Source organism: Solanum lycopersicum, chromosome 8 (genome assembly GCF_036512215.1).
Source record: "Solanum lycopersicum chromosome 8, SLM_r2.1".
Taxonomy (NCBI): Eukaryota; Viridiplantae; Streptophyta; class Magnoliopsida; order Solanales; family Solanaceae; genus Solanum; species Solanum lycopersicum.
The window spans coordinates 1,395,650-1,419,465 of record NC_090807.1 but is presented as its reverse complement, the minus strand read 5'-3'; the positions used below and the strand labels follow the sequence as shown (position 1 = coordinate 1,419,465).

The 23,816-nt window shown below is 28.5% G+C and overlaps 4 protein-coding genes across 4 annotated transcripts; 1 reads left to right on the top strand and 3 right to left on the bottom strand.

Moving 5' to 3' along the window:
- Positions 1-576: 576 nt before the first annotated feature.
- Positions 577-1,923, bottom strand: LOC101249745 (aspartic proteinase CDR1). Its single transcript, XM_004244637.4, has one exon. It carries the CDS (start codon positions 1,921-1,923, stop codon positions 577-579), a length of 1,347 nt encoding a protein of 448 aa, XP_004244685.2.
- Positions 1,924-7,276: 5,353 nt separating this feature from the next.
- Positions 7,277-8,732, top strand: LOC101249192 (aspartic proteinase CDR1-like). The gene has a single exon (XM_069287950.1). It carries the CDS (start codon positions 7,277-7,279, stop codon positions 8,597-8,599), a length of 1,323 nt encoding a protein of 440 aa, XP_069144051.1. The 3' UTR covers positions 8,600-8,732.
- A 440-nt stretch (positions 8,733-9,172) lies between these two features.
- Positions 9,173-13,635, bottom strand: LOC101251798 (pectin acetylesterase 8). The gene is made up of 13 exons (XM_004244395.5): positions 13,457-13,635; positions 13,010-13,131; positions 12,382-12,464; positions 11,965-12,094; positions 11,798-11,877; positions 11,603-11,689; positions 11,389-11,513; positions 11,219-11,279; positions 10,793-10,846; positions 10,634-10,711; positions 10,380-10,485; positions 9,752-9,897; positions 9,173-9,529 (listed from the first exon to the last, which is right to left on the bottom strand). Exons 2-13 carry the CDS (start codon positions 13,128-13,130, stop codon positions 9,422-9,424), a joined length of 1,179 nt encoding a protein of 392 aa, XP_004244443.2. The 5' UTR covers position 13,131; positions 13,457-13,635; the 3' UTR covers positions 9,173-9,421.
- A 4,616-nt stretch (positions 13,636-18,251) lies between these two features.
- On the bottom strand, positions 18,252-23,573 carry LOC101248898 (pectin acetylesterase 8-like). The gene is made up of 13 exons (XM_004244634.5): positions 23,158-23,573; positions 21,867-22,012; positions 21,391-21,473; positions 21,171-21,300; positions 20,991-21,070; positions 20,591-20,677; positions 20,117-20,241; positions 19,501-19,561; positions 19,330-19,383; positions 19,171-19,248; positions 18,865-18,943; positions 18,611-18,747; positions 18,252-18,453 (listed from the first exon to the last, which is right to left on the bottom strand). The coding sequence occupies exons 2-13, from the start codon at positions 22,003-22,005 to the stop codon at positions 18,334-18,336; spliced, it is 1,173 nt and encodes a 390-aa protein (XP_004244682.3). The 5' UTR covers positions 22,006-22,012; positions 23,158-23,573; the 3' UTR covers positions 18,252-18,333.
- Positions 23,574-23,816: the final 243 nt, after the last annotated feature.

The window sequence follows — 23,816 nt, the reverse complement described above, 5'->3', positions numbered from 1 at the left end:
TAATTGTAAAACAATATATGTCAAGAGACTAATATAGAAATCAATTAATTAAACTTATGTGTATGTCAAGAGACTAACATAGAAATTAAATTTTAAAAAAAATATGTCAAGAGACTAATGTAGAAATTAACTAAGTAAATATAATGAAATAAGGGAGAAGGTGAGATTTTGTTACCATTACTAATTTTGTGAAGTTGAATTTCACTTCACATAAAATCATGTAATTAAGAAAATAATATATCTTATTAGATTCATTCCATATATATACTCTTTACTTTTTATTCCATAATTACTATTTTTTTTAAAAAAAACTTTTTTCGCAACACGACTTTAAAATCATAAACATAGTGAAATCAAAATTTGATTTCAAAATAGTAATTTACGATATTACGTTTACCTTACATTGATAATTAATAAAAGACGCAATTCATTCATTAACATAAGATTGAAATGTATAAAAGAAACATCAAGAGAATTGATCAACAACACTAACTTGTATTAATACTAATTATAATAACATTGATCAAAAGACCAAACAAGTAAGAAAACTAATACTAGTTAGCAAACACAAATTACTTAGTACTTAGTACAATCTGCTGGCTTAAATGAGATTTTGTTAGCCACAAGATCATATCCAATTAAGAAATTTCCTTGTGCTAAGTTTCCAAATATAGCAATTTCATCTGCAGGTACGATTGTAAGACAAACCAAACCTTCTTCAATTTGTGCAAATGTGCTTGATGGCGATAACTCTAAATCCGCATTTGTAAAATGTGTAGTAATCGTTGGAGCATCGATAGTACCATTCTTAGACTCGTAACATAGACGAAAAGTCCCTGATGGATCCTCCTTCCTAGTAGCACTAATCGAATCCACCAATGTTGATTCCAAAGACGAGTAGAACTCGTTAGGTAGAAGAGTCAACGTTGTGCCTGAATCAATTATAATGTTACCTTCCTCACCTCCAGAACTAACCTTAGAAGATTTGAACTTCAACGTCCTATTCCCAACACTAACACCTTCCAAGTTAAGATAGTAGAAAGTAGATGGTTCCTTCTTAATCAAGGGAGTTGAAACGACGTCAGGGCCAGATACGCTTGCGCTACTCCCAAAATTGATGTGACTTGTAACATTGGAAATTGGTGAACCTAATGGGATTGATATTAAACAATAAGAGAATTTCCCATTTATCTCTTTATCTAATTGGTTGATAATTGACACATCACCACCACCTAAACCAATAATACCAGATGTATGATTATTAAATGTTCCACCATTATGATGACCACAACCAAATGCAACATTGGGAATTGCAACATTTTCACTAGAATTAGTAGAAGGAAAAGTGAATATATCAAAAGCTAGGTCACCAATAGTGTATGATTGATCACCATAACTCATTTGATATTCACAAACATTTCCTTTAACACAAGATGAACTCCCTATTGATGTACATTCTTTAGTGTCACACCCCGCGGTTTTATAACTAGAGCTTTTCTTCGAATCAAAAAGAGGTGAGGATTGTTCAAAACAATTTAAACAAGGCTCGCATTGCGTCCACGTTAAGTCACTACCCGTATCGGCTATCGCTACAATTTCAACAGGTGGGGTTCCAATTGATAATTTCATGATGTATTCACCAGGAATTGGTGAAATATCTGATCGAATTGTGTTGGGAGTAACAAAAGAACTCTTTTTGAAAAAAGAAGCACGTGAAAATGATCGATGGAAGGCGTTTATAAGACGATTTGATTGAGTGATCGACGAGTTATAAAGAGGTGAAAGAGGAGAATCACGATGGATAAGATGAAGAGTGAAGCCATTTTCAACGCGATGATCACTTATTGTATTGCGACAAGAAACTAATAGCGTTAAAAAAACAAATGTAGATAAAAAAGTGCTAGATTTAGTATTCATCTTCATTGTTATGAAACTAAAGTTTTTATGAGAGTTTAGTGAAGAAAATTGTATCATTTTATAGGTAAAAATTAATGTAGTGTGAATCATAGAAGAATATGTAAAGTTTGAGGTAAATATGGGATTTTGGGGGACCGAATATTAATTAATTTGGAAGAAATATTTTATAAAATAGATATACCAAATACAGAGTAAGTAAATGAAACATTTTTTATTTTTATTTTGAAATTATGTTAAATGAAGGGTTTTACTTACCATAAACATCAATGTTATTAAAAGACTATCACTATACGTAAAAAAAAAAAGATTCATTTAATATAATATTTTCCTTTTATCATATCAGCTTCCATTTATTTGTACCTATATATATACTATGCATTGATTCCAATATATGAAAATGACTTAGTTTACTTAATTTGTCAAATATTAATTTGGTATATATATAAAAATAGAATTATAATAGGCCACTCTTTTTGAAAAAAATAGCAAAGAGGATATCAAGGTTTAATTGATTTTGAACCATAGTTACAATGTGAACATAAATTCAATATCACAATAAAATCAGTTTCATTAAAGGTAAAATATTTTGGAGGTTCTGATCACATCTAAGAAATTAATGTGGAAATAATTTTGCGTATATTTATTTAGTAAATGATTTTAAAAAAATATTAAGAAAACAAAATAAAATCTTACGAGAAAAAATTCGATTACAATCTAGAAGAATCTTAATAGCTTAGATGATTTATTATTATATGAGCTTTTACTTATTCGATTCATATCTTATAATTCTCTCTACCATTTTTTCTGCCACACTTTTGTAGAAAAAAATTCTTCTAATTTTTTAAAATTATTATAAATGTTAGATAATGATATAATATTTTATAGGTGAGATGGAAAAAAATTGCATGTAAACATTAACAAATTTTAACAATAAGGATAAAACCTTAATGAATACTATAAAAGAGCAAACAACACAAATCTCATTAGTTTAGAGTTTTATTATGTGTTTTCATTTTAATTTTTGAAGTTATCTTTTGTATTATATTTACTTCGTTAGATGCATGTATCTGTTACTCTCAAACACTCAAATATATGTATCTCAGATACATGCTGATACAGTTAGGTGTAAGATAAATTTCAGCCAAACATAAGTCGGGATCACTTATCACCAAATATTTAAGAATTATATCATACGAAAAATGGTAAATTTAGTCTTTTACACATTTGGGTTCGTTTGAAATTGAAAATTCGTTCGTTTGCTCCTCGAAACCAACTCATGTCATTACTAAGATCGTAAGGGAAGTTCATGAAAAAAAGGCCAAAAACAAGTTGGAATCCTGTATCACCGAAAATTTGCACATGAAAATGGTAAAATTTCAGTTCTTGCCGAATTGGGGCTCGTTTGAACTTGAAAAGCGTTTGTTTGCCCCTCAAGACCAACTCACACCACTAATAAAGTCGTAATGGACGTCCATAAAAAATCTCGGGATCATGTATCACCAAAATTTCATGGACTATAGCACATGAAAAATGATAAATTTGGTCTTTCCCACACTGGCTTGTTGAACTTGAAAATTCGTCCATTTTCCTCTGCGGACCAACTCACATCATTAATAACATCGTAATAAACGTCCATGAATTTAAGCCAAAAACAATTGGTATCACGTATTACCAAAAATCAATGGCCTACAACACACGAAAAATGGTAAATTCAATTTTTTCCGCATCGTTGTCCATTTGAACTTGGAAATGTATATGTTTGCCCCTCAGAAAAAATTTACGTCATTAATAAAATCGTAACGATTGTTCGTGAAAAATTTTGTCTAAAAACGATTCGGGATCACGTATCACCAAAAATTCATGGGCTACCGTATAAGAAAAATGATAAATTCGATCTTTCCTGCATATGTGCTCGTTTGAACTTGAAAAAAATGCATCAATTTGTCAATCTAACAACCTAACGCCATCAATAAGGTGGTAACAAACATCTATAAGAAATTTCACCCAAAACAAGTTGGGATCACGTATCACAGAAATCTTTGGAATATAGCAAATGAAAAATGGTAAATTCGATCTTTTCCGCATTGGGGCTCGTTTGAATTTGAAAATTCAATTATTTTCTCCTTGGGACCAACTCAGCCAATTTATAAGGTTTTTAATGGATGTCTATGAAAATTTTCGGTCAAAAACAAGTTGGGAGCAAGAATTACACATTGTACTATAGCACACAAAAAATAGTGAATTCGGTGTTTTCCGCAAAAAGGGCTTTTTGAACTTGAAAATGCATTAGTTTGCCCCACCGGACAACCTCACACCATTAATAATATTCTAACAGATGTCAATGAAAAATTTTGGCAATAACAAGTTAGGATCATGTATCACAAATTTTTTTATGGAGAATAGCACATGAAAGATGGTAAATTCGGTCTTTCCTGCATTGGAGCTCTTTTGAACTTAAAAATGCATTTCTTTACCTCTCAAGACCAACTCATACCATTAATAAGGTCAAACCGACGTCAATAAAAAAATTTGGTCAAAAACAAGTCAAGATCACTTATCACCAAAACTCTATAGACTATAGCACACGAAAAATGGTAAATTCAGTCTTTCCCACATTGGGGCTCATTTGGACTTGAAAATGCAGTTGTTTTTCCCTCTAGACCAACTCTTGTCATCAATAAGGTCGTAGACGACGTTCATGCAAAAGTTCGGCTAAAAACAAACCGGGATCAGGTATCACCAAAAATCCATGTACTATAACGCACAGAAAATGATAAACTTGATCTTTCCGCTTAGGGACTTGTTTGAACTTGAAAATGTGTACATTTTTTCCTTCTAACCAAGTCACATCATTTATAAGATCGTAACAGATGTCCATGAAAAATTTTGATCAAATGATTCGGGATCACGTATCAAAAAAATCAATGGACAAGCACACGTAAAATTATAAATTCTATCTTTTTCGCATTGGGCTCATTTGAACTTGAAAATGCATATGTTTTTTCCGGGGGAACAACTCAGGCCATTAATAAGGTCACAACGGAAGTTCACGAGAATTTTTGGCCAAAAACAAGTCGAGATCACGTATGACAAAAAATCTGTGGAGTAGCACACTAAAATGGTAAATTTGGTCTTTCCCGTGTTGAGACTCATTTTTAAATTTGAAAATGCGTCTGTTTACCCCTGCTAACCAACTTATGCAATTAATTATAAGTCGTAAGATACATCCACGAAAACTTTCGGTCTAAAAAATGGGATCATGTATCACCAAAAATTCATGGACAATAAATATGAACAATGGTAATTTGGTCTTCCCCGCATTTGGGTTCGTTTGAACATGAAAATGCGTCAGTTTTCCCCTCAAGACCAACTCACCTCATTAATAAGGTCGTAAAGGACGTCAATGAAAAAAATCGACCAAAAAAAAGTTGGGATCACATATAACCAACAATCCATGGACTATAGCACGCGAAAAATGGTAAACTTGGACTTCTCACATTAGAACTCGTTTCAACTTAAAAATGCGTATGTTTGCCCCTCCGAACCAACTCGCGCCATTGAAAAGGTCTAGATGAACATTAATGAAAAAATTCGACCAAAAACAAGTCGGATCACATATCACCAAAACTCAATGAACTATAGCACATGATAAATGGTAAATTCGGTCAAAAACTTAAGTTTTTCATTAAGTTTCACATCTTTCTAAGTAATTTATTGAGGGTATAAGAGATAAAAAAAAATTGTCTTTTCTTGATATGTAGAAATGAACAAGTAACTAGGAACAACTAACAAAGAAACTAACGAACAAGTAATTAGGAAAAAAGGAGCACTATATATTAGAAATTTATACCAATTAATAGTCAATGATGAGTTTGTACAATTTACTCTATAAATCTAATTTTCAGTGATCTTATGGCAGTTTAAGTTGGATATATGTGTATATATATACAAACATATGACATGCATAATTATATATAGTGACATATATATTTCTAAAACCAAAGCTAAATAATTTAATGTCCAAAAAATAAATGCATTAGTATTGTCCACAGTGTGAATATGCAAAATAATTTGTGAGAGATATTAAATGAATCATTTTGGAAGTGGTCTCTTAATTATATTCTAGAAAAATGTTTCATTTTTAATTACTCTCAACTTGGTGTTTTTAAGCATTTCTTCTAAGTTGATTATATACATTCATCCAAAATCACAAATTTCTCTTTGACTTTCACATTCTTACATGCATTATCACTCTCTTAATTTTACCTATAAAATCATACTAATCACAATCTAATTTTCTTCATCAACTTTCATAAACTCTATATAGTCATGAAGATTAATACTAACAAAATCTCTTAATTGGATATGATCTTGTAGCCAACAAAATCTCATTTCAGCCTATAGATTGTACAAAATACTAGGCTTGTTTTGTTGATTTATTGTCAGTAAATAAATATAAATGTTGTTAGTTCAATACTTAGTAATTGAGATGTTTTGTTTTTGTGTTTTCTTAAGCTAAAATACCCTTCAACAATACTTATCTATGTGACCTTGGTAATTACTTAGAGATATGTAATATTAGAAATCATACTAGATTTTGGTGCATTAAGCTATGTGCAGATATGTGTATCTCGAGATACATGTTTCTCAACAAAAAGAAGATGAATAAACATGAAATTTAAAGAATACTAATAAATAAATCAAAAAGAATTCTTATAGTTACTTGGTAATGAAAATTTTACACTGATATAGACTAACCTAATGTAGAATGCAAGATGATCACGAACTAATTAAATGAAAGTAAGGGAATATAAATCATGTTGTGCGAATGTCTTTGATAGACTCATCATTACCCCCACTTATCTTACAATTAAAATTCAAGGTCATTAGACTCTTCGTTATCCACATTTAATTTGTACATGAATATATGATTGCATTAAGAACTTGTTTGAACCATAAATTTAAATATATAACTATTTCTTAATATTTAATTAATTAAATGGATTTTAATATTTAGTTTATTTCAGGGGTAAGATAAGAGTAAAATGATAATTCAACTTTGATATTAGGAGCTTTTCGCTTATTATTATTATTATTATTATTATTATGGAATGTAAATATAAGGAGTATATATGACATGGTCTAATCAAATCTAATATATTTATGCATTTTATGGAAAGTGAAAGACAACTTTACAAAATGTCCCACTTTATACTTAGTATTTGATAATTAATGGTAACAAAATCTCAATTTCTCCCCAATTGTTATATTTTGTTTAATTAATAAGACTTGGACATTACTATTTGCTACCTATAAAATGGTACTAAAAACATTGTCTCCTCTTCATCATTTTACAACCATGGAGATCAATACTAAATCTTTTACTCTTATGTTGGCTCTTTTATCCTTCTTTCATCTTTCTATAGTTTCTGGTCGTAAAAGTATAAATGGCTTCACTCTAGATCTTATACATCGCGATTCTCCTCAATCACCTTATCATGATCCATCAAAAACACCATTTGAACGCCTTCAAAAGGCCTTCCATCGATCATTCTCCCGTGCTTCCTTTTTGGGGAGGAAAAGTGTTGATTCAATCGAATCGACCCTTACACCAAACAAAGGTGAATTCCTCATGAAAATAGCCATTGGTACTCCCCCAATAGACACTTTTGTCAATGCTGACACTGGTAGTGACTTGACATGGACACAATGTGAGCCTTGTTACAATTGTTTCAAACAATTGACACCTATTTTCAATCCCAAGAATAGCTCATCTTATAAAACTATTAATTGTCACAATAAACTTTGTCAAAAGTCAAGATGTAACAATAATACATGTAATTATGTAGTGATTTATGGTGACCTATCTCATACTATTGGTGATCTTTCTATTGAAACTTTCACATTTTCTTCTACTTCTAGTCAAAATATTTCAATTCCTAATATTGTGTTTGGTTGTGGACATGACAATGGTGGCACATTTCCCAATGTCACTTCTGGTATCATTGGCTTAGGTGGTGGCAATGCCTCAATTGTCAACCAAATGCATAATGAAATCAAAGGGAAATTCTCTTATTGTTTGATCCCATTGGAATTATTGTTAGATAGTTCCAATGCAACTAGTCACATCAACTTTGGTGACAATGCTGTCGTGTCTGGTCCTGACGTCATTTCAACTCCCATCTATAAAAAGGAAGCACCTACATTCTACTATCTAAATTTGAAAGGTGTCAGCATTGGAAACAAGACATTAGAATTCAAATCTTCTCCGACTTCTCAACCTGAATATGATCGAGGAAACATTGTAATTGATTCTGGCACAACGTTAACTTATGTGCCTGATGAATTTTACTCGAATTTGGAATCGTTGTTGATGCTTTCGATCAATGCTACCAGGAAGGATGATCCCTTTAGGAGACTTGATTTGTGTTATGAGTCTAATGAGAATGGTACTATTGATGTTCCAAAGATTGTTGCACATTTTACAAATGCAGATTTAGAGTTGTCAACTTCAAACATTTTTACGAAAGTGGTGGAAGGCATTGTTTGTTTGACAATAGTGCCAGGAGGAACAAATCAAATTTCTATACTTGGAAATTTGGCACAAGCCAATTTTCTAATTGGATATGATCTTAAGGCCAACAAATTGTCCTTTAAGCCTACAGATTGCACTAAGCACTAATGTGTTTTTAGTAGTTAATTAAATTTTATTGATCAATTCTTGATTTCTTAGATTTTATTGATCAATAGAGATTAATATTTTTATTGTGTATTCAATGAAGGAAAATGAAAAATCAAGAAGTGACCTTTACAAAATCTCAAAATTATAATCTGAATTACTTATTCCACCTTCTATATGAAATACTATCTCCATCTACTTTTACTTATCCATATTTGATCCGTTATTTTCAAGATTATATTTCTATGATGTCTCTCCGTCTTATTCCACCATACCCCTACCTTTGTAAGGATAGTGGTCAATGAAGTCAGTTAAAAACTATGACGTCTCAGAGTTCAATTCCTGCTGAGACAAAAAATAATAGGTGAAGAGATTTCCTCCCACCTATCCTAGCTTTGGTTGACAAAGTGACGTGATACTTGTCGCTTGTGGGAGGTAGAGATATTCCGTGAAATTAGTTTTGAAGCATATATCTTTGTTTGCTCAAAGCAGATATGAAACAAAGTATTCAGTTAGCTTCGAAGATTAGTCAAATCGACACTCTATAAATGAAAATTGTGACATAAATAGAGGCAATTAGATTATAACAAGATACATAATATTAACCTCAAACAAAATGATACATAATAGTTTCTCTATGGGGAAAACAAAACACACAATTTTATGCAGAGTTGGCTTTCCCTTATTGTGGTACATATTTGATACACTTCTTCAATTCCATTTTTTTCTTTTTCTCCCTCAACACAAAATTTGCAAGTCTTGTGTGTACTGATACAAACTTCTCCATCAATCATCTATGTTATCCGTATCAAACGGAAGAGCATTCTATTCAAAATTTCTGTTCTTGCAAGTTTTGTTACATGGGTAAGGACAATCGATCTCTTGGAATCGTTTTCTTTCATAATACCAATCTCCGACTGCTTTGGCAATCGTCTGTAAGAACACAAATTATTTGGAAGTGTCAATAACGGAATGACATAATTTTGTATATGATAAACAACAAGAACAACATAACCAGTATGTTATATTCCCACAAGTGGAGTCTGAGAAGGGTGGAATGTATGCAGACCTTACCCCAACCTTTACGGGGTAGAGAGGCTTGTGGTTGTGTATAATGAATGTAAATTTGAAATAGTTGAGTTCATGATTGCGTACCGTGCCAGATAATACTGGTGAGTCATCCCTTAGCCATGTCTCTTGTGTTCCGGTTTGACAATGTGCATAACAAGAATTGATGTAATACCCTCGCGTTGAGGAAGGGCCGAGTGAGTTCAATGCTTTCAAGAACTCTGACCTAAAAGCTGAAAAAATTACACCATGTATTAGATACAGTGTAAAAAACACCTTCTAAATGTAAATATTACCATATGATTTAGCGTCTTCACGCTTACTATAACTAGTTATTTTTTAGTTTAAAAGTGTTAGCCCACAAAGAAAGGACAGGCTGATTCGATATTGTTGTTTACTATAATCTTGTCGAGGTTGTTTTCCTTTACCAAATTGAAGCGTGTAATCATCTCATCCAAAAGTCTGAGAGCTAGATATGGTCAAACACTTCAATATGGTATCAGCACAAGAAGTTAAGGGATCGGATCTCGTTGCACCCATTATTAAAATGAATTCTCACTTGCATGTTAAATAATAAAAGTATGTTTTCTCCACTAATAACTTCATTTTTTAGATGAAATGATCATACACTTCAATAACCAACATATACGTATCTATAGATTAACGATGTACTCCGAGTGAATGAAGGAACAACACAGGGCTCAAGAGTCTTAACCTTGCATAGTTTGGAGTTGAGCGGACGAGCATTTCAATATATCAAGCTTGCAGTTGCGCCAAGTTCCATGAGGATCAGCAACACCAGGAGCCAAAATGTTCTTTATCTGAAAATTTTAAGAACAAAGTATAACCAAAAATCAACGATTTTAAAGGGCCAGAACGTCTTCATATATAGTGTATCCATATATAAAATAACTTCCGAGATAACAAAGACTAAATTCTAATGCAGCGGAAAGTCAGACATGAACTGACCTGCCAGGAATCATACGCTGCATTTACTAGGAAAAGTGGTGTCTGGATTTGTTGCGCAACGTTTTGTGGGAAAAAACACTGCAACATAGCGGTGTTTTAGCATTAAGACGATGCATCAAATAAAGGGAAGATATATTTCGTGAAAGGAACTTCTCTTACCAATCCCGGTTTCAGTCTTGAGGTACACGATTGAGGCAAATTCTTCGCAGAACCCTGAATCCAAGATAATGTAACACACTTAGTACGAGTAAAATCGAACCTATAGAACTTCCATAGTGACTTAACACGAAATTTTATAGAGTTCATTTTAGGTCCGAACATCAATTTTAGTATGAAAGAACATTACAACCAACAGATTACGTGATAAGAGAATTACTCTCACAGAGTTTTGAGGACGGAAGAAAGATTTTTGAAACTAATGAACTAAAAAAACAAGTCATTTGTGACTATAAATCATTTCAGTGAAGGTAAAACGAAAAGACTAAAGTTTAACTTGTTACTAAATATAGAAATATGTCATTCTTTTCGAGACTAACTAAAAAGGGAAAGAGTGTCGGAGGGAGTATATAGGTTAACGAAGCATACATGTGTGTTAACAACTTCACTGTAGAACTTTTCAATATGAGAGGTACCAGAAATAGTTTGCCTGCAACAAGAGAATCAAAAACATATACTAAGTAGCAACTCGAAGATCTAAATTTCTCGCGAATTGTGAGAGTTGGCCACGATTAAAATAACAAAACACGAACACTTACGTGTTGATAAAGAACCCAGCATCTGAGAGACATTTTACTTTAGCACTCGATGGAAGGAGACCTTTAAATCTGTCACAATGTAGAATTGCAGCCAAACTACCAGCTGAACATCCCGCAAGAATAGCCTACGATTAGAAAAAAAAACGATGTGTCACAACGAGCATATATATAATCGTCTGCAATAATATGTAACCAATTGATGCATCAATCGTACATTCTGAGCGTTCTTCATTCCTTTAGCCAAGAAATCATCCATAACAGCTGAAAAAATCCTGGCTCCTCTGTAGAATACTTTTGTTCTCTGTCACGATTCAACATGTCCATTAACAATCAATTATATAACGATACTAACACAACTCGTTGTTTATATCAAATCAATAATTGTATAGTGTTTTAACATTAGAATTACCGGATCGGCTGCTGCAACATCACCAGTAAAGGATGATCCATCACAATATCTAATTCTAATTCTGTTCCAATTGTAGAAGTCTACAATTTCCAAAACACAATCAATCAGAATAATGTTTGAAAGGCGTTAAAACGATGTATAATACGAACAAGGGTGAAAAGCTCTACCTGGATTAAACTTAGCCTTGTTGCTCAAAATTCCTGAGAAAGACACTGTCTTTACCATTAGTTTAGATGATCCCAATCGTGTTTTTGTACGTTCAAGACAAGTCGTGGCATTATTACACCATGCTCCTCCCTAGAGTCATCGGATGAATTCAAATGCAAATTCATGTACGCGGACCAAATAATTGTTCATAAATAATCACCAGCAAAAGTTCAGTCTAGTTTTTAATAACGGGGTATTCAGGACAGCTTATGCATATCTCGACTATCTTAGTTCAAGAATTTGAAGGGGAAAGGCTAACGATTGGACTGAAATAAGACTAACAACCACGGAGATGATTGGAACAATACAGAGAAGATTAATATGGCCCCTAACAAAGATGATACGAACAAATCGAGAAATGATCCAATGAGACAAACCTCAAGTTGGATAAACCAATTGTTAACTCCAGCTCCAAATCCTTTATCAAAATGATATGCTGGTGGACTTCCATCCAAACATACTGCAAAAACACAACATTGACATAAAAAATAAATCAACACATTTTCACATTGTTGAATCTTGTTTTCCATATAAACATACGTAACGTTCGAATCAAAGTCAGGGGTTATACCAAATCCGTGACTTCTACATTGGATCCAGGGGCGGAACTACAGTTCAACTACCAAATTCGAGTTCACTTTACCCATAACCAAGTATATGTGTATAAGTAATACTATCTCTGTCTCAATTTATGTGACTTATTTTCTTTTTAGTCAGAGTTAGAAAGAATGACACATTCACATTTCTATATTAAGTAATAATTTAACTGTAAAATATCTACTTTACCCTTAATGAAATGATTTACACCCACACAAATTTCTATTATTCATTTTGGATCACAAGTTTTAAAAAAATTTAAACTCAGTAACGAATCAAACTGCCTCACATACAATGGGGCAGAGGGAGTATATCTAAAACACACTAAGCTACCCCTTTTCTAGAATCTAGAACTCGTAAACTCAAAATCTTAGCTCCGACTCTAATTGAAAAAAAGGAAATTCTTACCAGCTCCTTTAGCTACTGCACTTTGTAGATAAGTAATCTCAACTGGATGTCCTTCACTAATTAAAACAATTAGCAAAGTAAATATTGCACGTAGCAATAGTTGCATTGTCCCTTTTACCATCCTGCATATATTAATTAAATTTATGTAAACAAAATAATATAAATAACCAAAAAAAAAAAACCACAAAAATCCTAAAAACTTAAGTGAACTCAAGAAAAGAAAAAACATATCATTTTTAGAAAGATTTAATAATTTTTATATTACAAATTTAGCAAAAAATTCTCTTTTTACACCATTAATGTTACTACTTCTTTTTTTTCCAATTAAAACATATGATACAGAAAATGTAAAGAATAAATCAAACAAACCTATTTCAGAACCAACAAAAGTAAAAATTACTAAAAAAATACAGAATTGAAATATTAGTTCAGTATATGATTAATTACCTGGAATAGCAAAGATTTGAGGAAGAAAAATAAAATCTGAATATGAATTATTTTTGTTGAAATTTGCAGTATATAATAAATACAGCTGGTGAGTATTATTATTTTTGGACAAAATAAAGAGGGGTCCCAAAAGCAAATGGTGGATGAGACTAGTGAGAAAGAAGCATATATTTATAGTACTTAAAAAGAAAAAGTTATATACTTCCATCGTAATTTGTTTATGTGATTTTAATTTGATATAAAATTTTAAAAATTATTTTAAAAAATTAAATTTTATGATTTTAAATTAAAAATATGTTACTAAAATTATTTTAATTTTGTGAAATACGTAGTAAAATTGAAATATTATTAAAAAAAAGCCGTTTTATTAAAAATTGGATAAATAAATAAAAATGAGGGAGTATTTTTATTTATATATAATGACTTCATGAGTTCTTTTCCCTATTAATGTAATTTAATGTCATAAATTAATTTTCATGTTGACTTAATTTTGTAACATTTAATGGTTTCTTTATATTTCATGGGGTTCAGTATTTATATTTGAAACTGATTTAAATTTAAATTTGCATAAAAAAAATTTATATTGAAAATAAAGCATGGGTTAACAAATGGCAGAGCGACTCTTTATTTAGGAAGATTCAATTAAAATTTCTAAATAAAGATCGAATAAAATTTTATTATTCTATTACAATCCCGTCGTAATATTTAACAGTTACTAAGTTGTACTATTCTTGAAGAATTCTTATGAAAACTTATCCAAAAATATTGTCTGTTAAAGATTTTCAAAAGATATATTTTGAAAGCTTCTTTAAAAACTTCCTTTAGTAAAGTAGTTTTAAATTCAAAACATTTAATATATATTTTTTAAAAAAATATTGAATATGTTATATGATTTTCAAAAAATCTTCCCTAGAAATTCTTTAAATAATTAAACAATGATCAATCTAATATATATCATGTAGATTCATGAAAAATCAATAACTTTTTGTTCAAATCACCAAATTATATACATTAGACATTACCTGTATATTTATAAGTATTTTATTGCAAAACTATTTATTATTCCACATTAGTGTAAAAAATCATAAATTTTATAATCTTAAATTTATCACTCACCCAAAAAAAAATATATAATCTAACAATATGTTAAACTTTAAGTATAAATAGTATATCAAGAAAAATAAATTCAATTCACAAAAACTCACTAATCCAAAAAAATAAAAATAATAACAAAGACTCCAATCTTAATTAACATGCTTTTTACTCATTTTTTTTTTGATGTTGTATTGTAGAATAAGAATCTTTTCAGTTTTCTCTTTATTTATTTTTTTTATGAAGAATAAAGTAGGTTTTTTTAATATGTCAGAATAAAGAAAGAAATTAAATTATTGAAAAGAAAAAAAAAAGGAAGCTGCCGACACACATTCATTTGTTTTAACACATTTTCTTCGAAGGTGGTTTAATTATGTACTTTTTGTTTAAGAAAAAATAAAGTTGTTAATATCGAGGAATTAAGAGCTTTTGGCCAATTATAAATAGAATAAAAGAAAATATTTTTATACATAAAAATAGAGATTTCTTATATAAAAATATTATTAAACTTAAAAAAGGGTTTGTAAGTGGCTTAAAAAATTAGTTTTACTTAATTGATATGTTTTGATTATCATATTATTTTGTTAATGTTATTAATATTTCTATGCTTTTGTTTGTTCTTATTTTAAACTACTTTAAATGTTTGATATATTGATATCGAAATTATTCTTTTTATTTTTAAAAAATGGATAAGATCTATACAAATATTATCATTTTCGGCTTTTACATGTAGAAATACATTAAATATATTGTTATTATTACTTTGATATTCTTTTGCTTTGATATATATTTCTTGAACTAACGTTCCATTAAAAATATAACTTTAATTCTTAAATTTTATCGTAAAAATATATTAAATATATTATTATTGTTTAAAAATAAAATAAAAAGGTGGCTAATAAGTGTAGACAAAAACCATGTGCTTGATGGAAGCTTTATCAGCTAACGCGTTCCATTCAATGAATGGACAAAACAGTTGAAGTGAAATTTGAAAATTGAGATTTTTTTTCTTTGTCATATTAAATGTAACTATTTGAAAAAATAATAATAACAACAATAATAATAATAATACGATAAGAAATTATGTTAAACGGACCCTTGAAAATGGAATATTAATAGACGTTTGATAGATCAAGAAAAAATTGAGAGAAATTATTTGAAAACGATTTTGAATTTGATGTGAAATATTAGCTAGTCTTTAGTTATTGATAATTTTATAAATATACTTTTATTTGTTTAAGAGAAAAGACATAAATTGACATTTGAACTTATTTCAAATTTTTAAAAAATATTTTAATGATACAGAGGTTCTATTACCCTATCAAACAATCTTGAATTGATATTATTATATTATTATTTTGTTAAATTAACACGTGTTGTGTAATTATAAGTGTGTGAACACATTTGCTACTTAAAATCTAGGGATGATTGGAAAATGATATAATAATATATGTTTAAAATTGTTTAGTGGGATAATAAGACGCTTACAAAGTTACAATTCAAAACAACTTCAATAGTGACATAGCGAGTGATTTCGAACTTTGTATGAGTGTGGGGCTCTTATAAGTAGTCGAGAAAAGTGTTGAAAACAGTATTAATAAACTTGATCAGAATTTGAGATTGTACTTTAACGTATGTTGCTAGATCAAAGATGTACATAAGTTTAGTTAACTATGTAGCAAATGTTTTTAAGATTATCGATGGTTTAAAAATGTAACTTGTATATTTTCAATACCTCTCTTTAAAAAAAAATCTGTTTTTTTTTAGATTTAAACTCTTGAAAATATTTTTATCTATGAAATTTCGAAATTCAACTTAAAGCTAAATTTCAATAATAACAAGAAGTTAATTTTATTTTTTCCACTCTAAACTATTCACAAAAAATTATTATTTTAAAAAGTTACTAATACAATATAGTTTTTTAAATTTCATTTTAGACATTTGTTTTGTCCTTTTTTTTTTCTTCTCCATTTATCACTTTATCCAAGTAGGACCATAGAGAGAGCAAGAGCCAAAGAAAGTCAATCCATGATTTAAATGGATTTTAAATTCTTGAGGCATGCACGTGAACGACGGTGATTATTTTAAAGCATATAGGAGTATAATATTATTTCGTTCGATACGCGGAATAAGATGAATATCTAAATTAATAATTTAGTAGATGTTTTAATTTATTTACGTTAAATATTTTTTTGTTCTTATTATCTTTTGTGATATTCAATAAAGATAAAAAATATATTTATTTTGAAAATATCTAATTTTTTTGTTTAAAATATTTAATTAATGTGATTCAATTTATCATTGAAAATTAATCAAATTAACTTTCAATAAGCGCAACATAACAAATAATTTCGAACGAATGTATATCAGTAAAATAATAAACTTAATTGTTAAATAACATGTTTTGAATACCCCTGACACAACAATGTGTTATAGCCCAATAATTTTAAATGCTTTAATTTGTAAATTTAAATCTCACTTATTTTTTTAAAAAAAATCACTTTTTAGGAATTAATTATATTAATATTCTATCAAACTTAGGATTATTTTGTCACTTTCTTTCCGATGAGATTCGAAATAATTTAGTCCGTTAGAGCTATTGTTGAATCAAGCTGTCATTCACCAACTGTATATCTTTTCTTTGACTTTGATTTTTGATATTTTAAATTTCGTTATTGATATTTTTTATTCAAATCTAATTAAATTTATTTTTTACTTAATAATGAAATAATATTTATTGCTATATTAGCTTTACTCGTGAAAATTATTGAAACTAGTGATATTAATAAACTCACAATAAATATCCTTACAATTATAGAAATATCTAATTAGGAGTAAAATAAAAGGTGTCCTATAATTATAGCAATCTAGAAGTGTTTTTTTTCATTTCTTGATAACACTTTTTACACCTTGTTTAGATGGTTGTTATTACACGTTTTATACCTTATTTAGATAGTTGTTATCTGTTATATTGTATTGTTTAAACACTTTGTTTAGATGGTTGTTATCACACGTTTTACATCTTGTTTAGATGGTTGTTATCTGTCGTACTGGTATTGTTTAAATTCATCGTTAAGTAATGACATATAATGATCGATCTGGTGTGATCATGTTATTATTAATATTTTCTTCTTATTTTGTCTCTTTTTATTATTTAATAATTATATTTCATTTTTTACCTTTACCTTTTCATAGTAGTTTACCCCGTACCCTACTTTTTTTATAGATTTATCATTCAAATCATGAACATATCACATATATAACGACAGAGAGCAATACAATTTATCAACCACTATATTTATTATAACAATACCGTGTACAACACAATATAATACTACGATACATTATGAAACAATATGCAATAACCATCCAAACAAAGTGCTCCCAACATTGGGCAAGAGTCAGGGGCAGACCCACATGTTGGTCGTCGGGTGCTCGAGCACCCATTAACTTTGTTACGGAATATGTATATATCTATGTAGAAATTGATAGATATTTGTATAAAATTAACATAGAGCACCCAATGAATAAATGATTTAGTTGACCCAATGAATCTTGGGTGGATACTTAAGACTCTTTTAGTGTTGTTGTACCAAGGTTCGAATTTTATTTTTAACACGTATTTTTAAATTTTCACTTCAGAACACCCACAACCTTAAAATCCTAGATCCGCCACTGGCAAGAGTTTGAAATTACACAAAAGTTCATAAAACTAAATCCATAAATTAATTGCATCTTCTGAAAATAATAATACATATATATTTGAGTCTTTTTTTGTACATATTTTAGGGGCAAAAATTTGTAATAGAGGGAAAATTGTAACAATTTAATGGCAAATCTGGCTTGTCTATCAATTGTTCATGACTCCTATCAAAGTACCAATCACTAAATGTCTTTGCAATTGTCTGAAACAAAACAAAAAATCTTAAATAAGGTCGGAGACGAATCAAAAAAATAATCATATATTGTATCGTAAGTTTAAATTATTTTTCTTTTTTTAAGATTGAAATAAAATAAAATAAATTCATTCAGATACTTTGAGAATGATAAAAAAAATTTGACCTTATTATATACGGAGAATCCATTCCAACCAACACCACTTGTTATTTGAGAATGAATCAAACAAGAGTCAATAAACATTCCTCTTGATGAAGAATTACTTTGTTTAGGTAACGCATTTGTAAAATCTTGTTTGAAATCTGAAATAAAACAAAAAAAAAAGAGGTTAAATTTCAAAATTTCCACATGTTTAATTCATAATTAATTAAATACAAATTTGACAATTAGGGATAGCTAATTATGAAATTATTACTAACCTTGTAAAGTTTTAACAAGAGAAGTTGAGCATGTATTACTAAAAAGATTTTCATAATAACCAGGAAAAGTCTTGTTTATCTGAAAAAAAATTAAATAAAATTTTTAATCCCACACAAAAAACATAATAAGAATTAATCGAGATAATCGTTTATTCAACTATTTAAACTAAAATAATCGTAAATATATATCAAACACAAATAATCAGACATGTCAGAGATATAATTAATTTTTTTGAATTAAGAAACTTTGATATCAATTAAATTTTAGTAATTTTTTTCATAAACTTAATGAGAATAGAAATTAACCTGAAATGTATCAAACATTGAGTTGACTATGAAAAATGGTGTCTTGATTCCTTCTTGAAAATATTGTGGAAAAAGGCACTGCAATTAATTCATTAGACATATTAGTTTCATTAATTTCAACGAGCTCGATCAAGAAAATAAATAATTATCGATTCTTACCAAGGACGGGTTCATTTTTGAAGTACAAGATGATGGTAACATATTGGTTGAATGCTACATTTGATTAAAAAATAAATTAGACAAACAAATATTGAATATATTGTGAGGATATATATGGAATATTATATATTTATTTTTATAAAAAAAAAAATAGAAGAAGAGGAATTGTACATGTAATTTGATCAGTCCTTCATTAACGGTATCCATGAATGCCATTTCCTTCATTTGTTCCCTGTTACACAAATTAACAATTAAGGGTGTTCGCGATTTTTCAAATTAATATTACACGATAAATATAAGTTTAAAATTATATGTTATACATATATAGTAGATAGCATTGACCTAAAAAATGAGCAAACACTTTCTATACTCTCTCTCTATATATAAAGGTCAAAATTATATTTTATACAGATATAGTGTTAGACCGAAAACGAGCAAACTTTGTTGGTTATGAATTATTATTTCTATTGATATTTTGTACTGTTTTTTATATAGTGGAGAGACTTTAGCCACATCTTAACCCGAATGAGGCGATCAAGAAAGTCGTGGGCCTCGTAGTACCCGCATACAACAACTCTGTGGAGCCTTTCGGGTCAATGTTCATTTCTTAACTTATTGTTTCTCGTCCTTTGACATATATATATATATTTGTTGTCTGATTTATTATCTTTCTAAGTTTGCTTTATTAGATTTCTGCATAGAATACAGAATGATTTTAATCTAACAAAATTAACCCGAGAAATGCCTACGATCCGTGTCGTCGAGTCTTAATTAGGTTAAATCTTACCTGTGGAGAAAATAGCTACCATCAGCAAGACACTTAACTCTAGCTGAGTTAGGAAGAAGAGCTTTAAAACGATCACAATGGATTAAAGCAGGCAATCCTCCAGCTGAACCACCACTTAAAATGGCCTGCCAAACAAGACTTTAACACACTTTGGAAAATGTTCGAGAAATTAACTTAAATAATCGTCCACTCAAAATATTAAGACGTAATATAATAGTTAATAACAATATATAATTTCACATAATATGAAGTCTGGTATAATAGAGTTTACACAAACGTTACTTTTAATCCTAAAGTAAAAAAAATTATTCTCAAAAAATCATCCATTCAAATAAAACATATCAAAACGAAACGGAGACATTACATAACATTTAGAAAACAAGGGTCAGTAATAACAATTATATAAATAAATATTATATTTAAATATAATATAATTAAACATGTAAATAAAAAATCAATAATTCAGAGACATACATTTTTAGCATTCTTCATTCCTTTCTCCAAGAAATTCTCAATCAACGCAAGAAAAATCCTTGCACCTCTAAAATGAAGTTTATTAATCTGATAAAAACATTAGCATAATATTAGAAAAATTCTTAGTTGATTAATTATGATAATATATATTTTTTTCTTGTTTTAAGTAAATAGAAAATATTATCTCAAAAATATTTTATATATATAATCTAGCTACTCATCGAATTTATTTTTCATATTTTTAATTTTTTTTTTAAAAAAAAACTTATTTTTCTAAATAGGTATTTTCAAAAAAATATTTTGACTAATTAAACGGAAAAAATCAATGTAAGTACTCCCAATTCTTTTAGTTTGTAAGAAATTAGTTAATGCGAAATAATCAAGTTAAAAGATGATGTACCGGATCTACTAATTCAACATCTCCCGTGAAGGATGATCCATCACAATAAATAACCATAACTCTATTCCAATTGTAGAAATCTAAAAAAAAAAAAAAATTAAACATAAATTAATATATAATTAAATGAAAACATGATTATTGTATTATTATTATTTTAATTACTAATTAAATATATTTTACCTGGATTAATTGTCTTATTGTTGCTAAGTATTCCATAAAATGATCTTTGCTTTAGAGCATATTTTGAAGAACCTTTTTCTGTTGTTGTACGAGCAACACAATCTATTACATTATAACACCATTCTCCACCCTAAATTCAAAATAAAATTTTAATAAAAAAGAAAATTAATTAAAATATCACGTAAATTAAAACGAAAAAATAATTTTACATGACTCTTACCCTAAAGTAGATAATCCAATTATTAGCGCCTTCTCCATATCCCTTTTCATAATAGTATGCTGGAGGAGTCCCATCCAAGCAAACTAGAAGCATATAATAAAATCGAAATAAGAGTGGTAAAATTAATTTATAAATATGTAATTCGTCTAATTCATTTAAGTTTAAATGACTCGTTTGTTTATTAACTCATCTATCTTAATCAAGTTAAATTTAGTCCTATCTTAAACCTAAATCATTATATATCGACTCGTGTTTAGCTATCTCATATTCATCATTAAACTCATTTCAGCCCGTTAACTAGACAAAGTTGGATAATGACTCGTTCATCGTTATTGTCTATTAATTTAATTTTTTTGTAATTGCATAAAGTATTATTACAAAAATAATTAAGGAATTTAACTTCGATATATATATATATACACACATTACGTCGAACATCATATATTAGTTAAATTTTTATAAGAAAAGATATTTACCAGCTCCTTTTGACACTGCACTTTCAAGAATAGTTAAATTAACCATGGTTTCACCCTCTCCAATTACAACTTTGTCATTTAGCATAATCAAACAAAAAATCACTAGGCATAATCCTTGCAATATTTTTGTAATTTCCATGCTTCGACTACAAATTAAAATAAATCATTAGAGGCTTTATAAAATCTACAAAAAATAATGACAAAATATGCAATATGTATATTGTATATTTAAGAAGAAACATACATTAGCCTATTAGTTTTGTCTTTTTCTCTTCAAAAAAGCAACATTAAATTTGAGAAAGTTTTTTTTTTTAAGAAAAAAGAATAAATTCTTCTTTGAACCTTGTGGATTTCTTACCTCATAAATCAAAATAAAACCTTTGATTCCAAGAATGTGATGGAAATAAACTTTATTGTTTTTTTTTTAAAAAAAAATCGACAATTTGGAGTCATTTTTCTATTGATAATTCAGGTGAAATAGAGAATACAAGCTAGATTTTAGCGATATCTATTTCTTTTTTCATATGTCCATTGAAAAAGAACGCGTAAATTCTAATGTAATTTAGCTATATTTACACATTCACTTATTATCCATTCATTGTTTATTATGTTCTTCGGTTCATAATAAGAAGTTTTTAGCCTTTTAAAATTATTCGAAATAAATAATTTCTAAAAAAATATAAAAAAAATAAGAATATATACAAAATTCACTAAAATTATCTTATAAAAATACTCCACATAACAAGAATGTGATTTTTAACATATTCATAATCCAACTATAAAATTATAATTTATACCCTCTAATAATAACTAATTTGTTAAGTGTCTTCAAGACATAAACCAAAAAAGCAAGTCATAGAGTAGCAACAAAATCAATATAACAACAATTAATTTAAAGTTGAGGTGATGTTTCACCAAACTTCAAGCTACTCACAATATCTCAACAAAATAAATTGAAATAAAAATTTAAAATTTATGTGCAAATCTTGAAGCTTTAATAAGCTCAAATAAAACATATGTAAATGAATTAAAGTTTTATTAAATTAAGAAAAGAGGAAAATTCCTAATGTCTCTTATACCTTATTAAAAAAAAAACAAAAAAAAGCTTGTCAAAGGTCTTGAAATTCAAGATATCCTTTGAAATTAATCGAAGATTACAATTATTTGGAAAAAGATTACAAATTGTTGTCCAATTTATAAAATAGATAAAATTCTTTATATTTAAGATTTCAATTTCTCTAACAAAAAACTTAAATATTTCACAAAAAAAAAAATTGAATAAGAAGCTTACCACAAATTTGAAGAAATTTCTCCACGGATTCAAAACCTAGTATTTCAAAATAATTAGATTAAGTCATCTCAATTCTTAAAGGTAACTTATGAAGAAATTTTAAAAAGAAGGTTCAAAAACATATTTATTCTGATTCAAAGAGAATAACATTGTACTATCGATCGATGTGTATTATATATACATAAATTTACATATGATATAATATTACCAAAAATAAGTCAATATTATTAGGTGAGGGATGAATTTGGATGCTCATTCTTCTAAGATGCATGAATGTGAATATGTGATAAAATTAACTAATTAATAATAGCATCTGCAATACTAAAATACTTTTATTAGCTAAAAACTTTTTGCAATTTTGTTTTTTAATTTCATTTTTCCTGATAATAACACATATAAATACAGAAAATTGACCTGCTTTTAAGTTTTACCTACCAATTTTGGCCTTATAAGTCAAGAGTACTATTTAATGAAGGATACCTTATACAACTATATATAATAGACCCCATATAATAGCTCAATTTATTTTATTTAGCTCAAATGAATATGTGAGAAATCTTATTAAGAAGATATTCTATTTTATAAAAAATAAAAAAATAATAAGCTTATAAAGTAATAAAAACTTATAAAAGCACAAAACATTTAAATTTTAGTAACAA

Coding starts and splice junctions, on each gene's coding strand:
- LOC101248898 (XM_004244634.5), bottom strand. CDS start 22,005: ATGGAAATTACAAAAATATTGCAAGGATTATGCCTAGTGATTTTTTGT. Junction 18,944..19,170: donor CAATGTTTGATACATTTCAG/GTTAATTTCTAT, acceptor ATTTTTTTTCAG/ATAAACAAGACTTTTCCTGG. Junction 18,748..18,864: donor TCTTGTTAAAACTTTACAAG/GTTAGTAATAAT, acceptor GTTTTATTTCAG/ATTTCAAACAAGATTTTACA.
- LOC101249745 (XM_004244637.4), bottom strand. CDS start 1,923: ATGAAGATGAATACTAAATCTAGCACTTTTTTATCTACATTTGTTTTT.
- LOC101251798 (XM_004244395.5), bottom strand. CDS start 13,130: ATGGTAAAAGGGACAATGCAACTATTGCTACGTGCAATATTTACTTTG. Junction 11,690..11,797: donor ATGTTGCAGCAGCCGATCCG/GTAATTCTAATG, acceptor GAATCGTGACAG/AGAACAAAAGTATTCTACAG. Junction 10,486..10,633: donor CAGCGTATGATTCCTGGCAG/GTCAGTTCATGT, acceptor TAAAATTTTCAG/ATAAAGAACATTTTGGCTCC.
- LOC101249192 (XM_069287950.1), top strand. CDS start 7,277: ATGGAGATCAATACTAAATCTTTTACTCTTATGTTGGCTCTTTTATCC.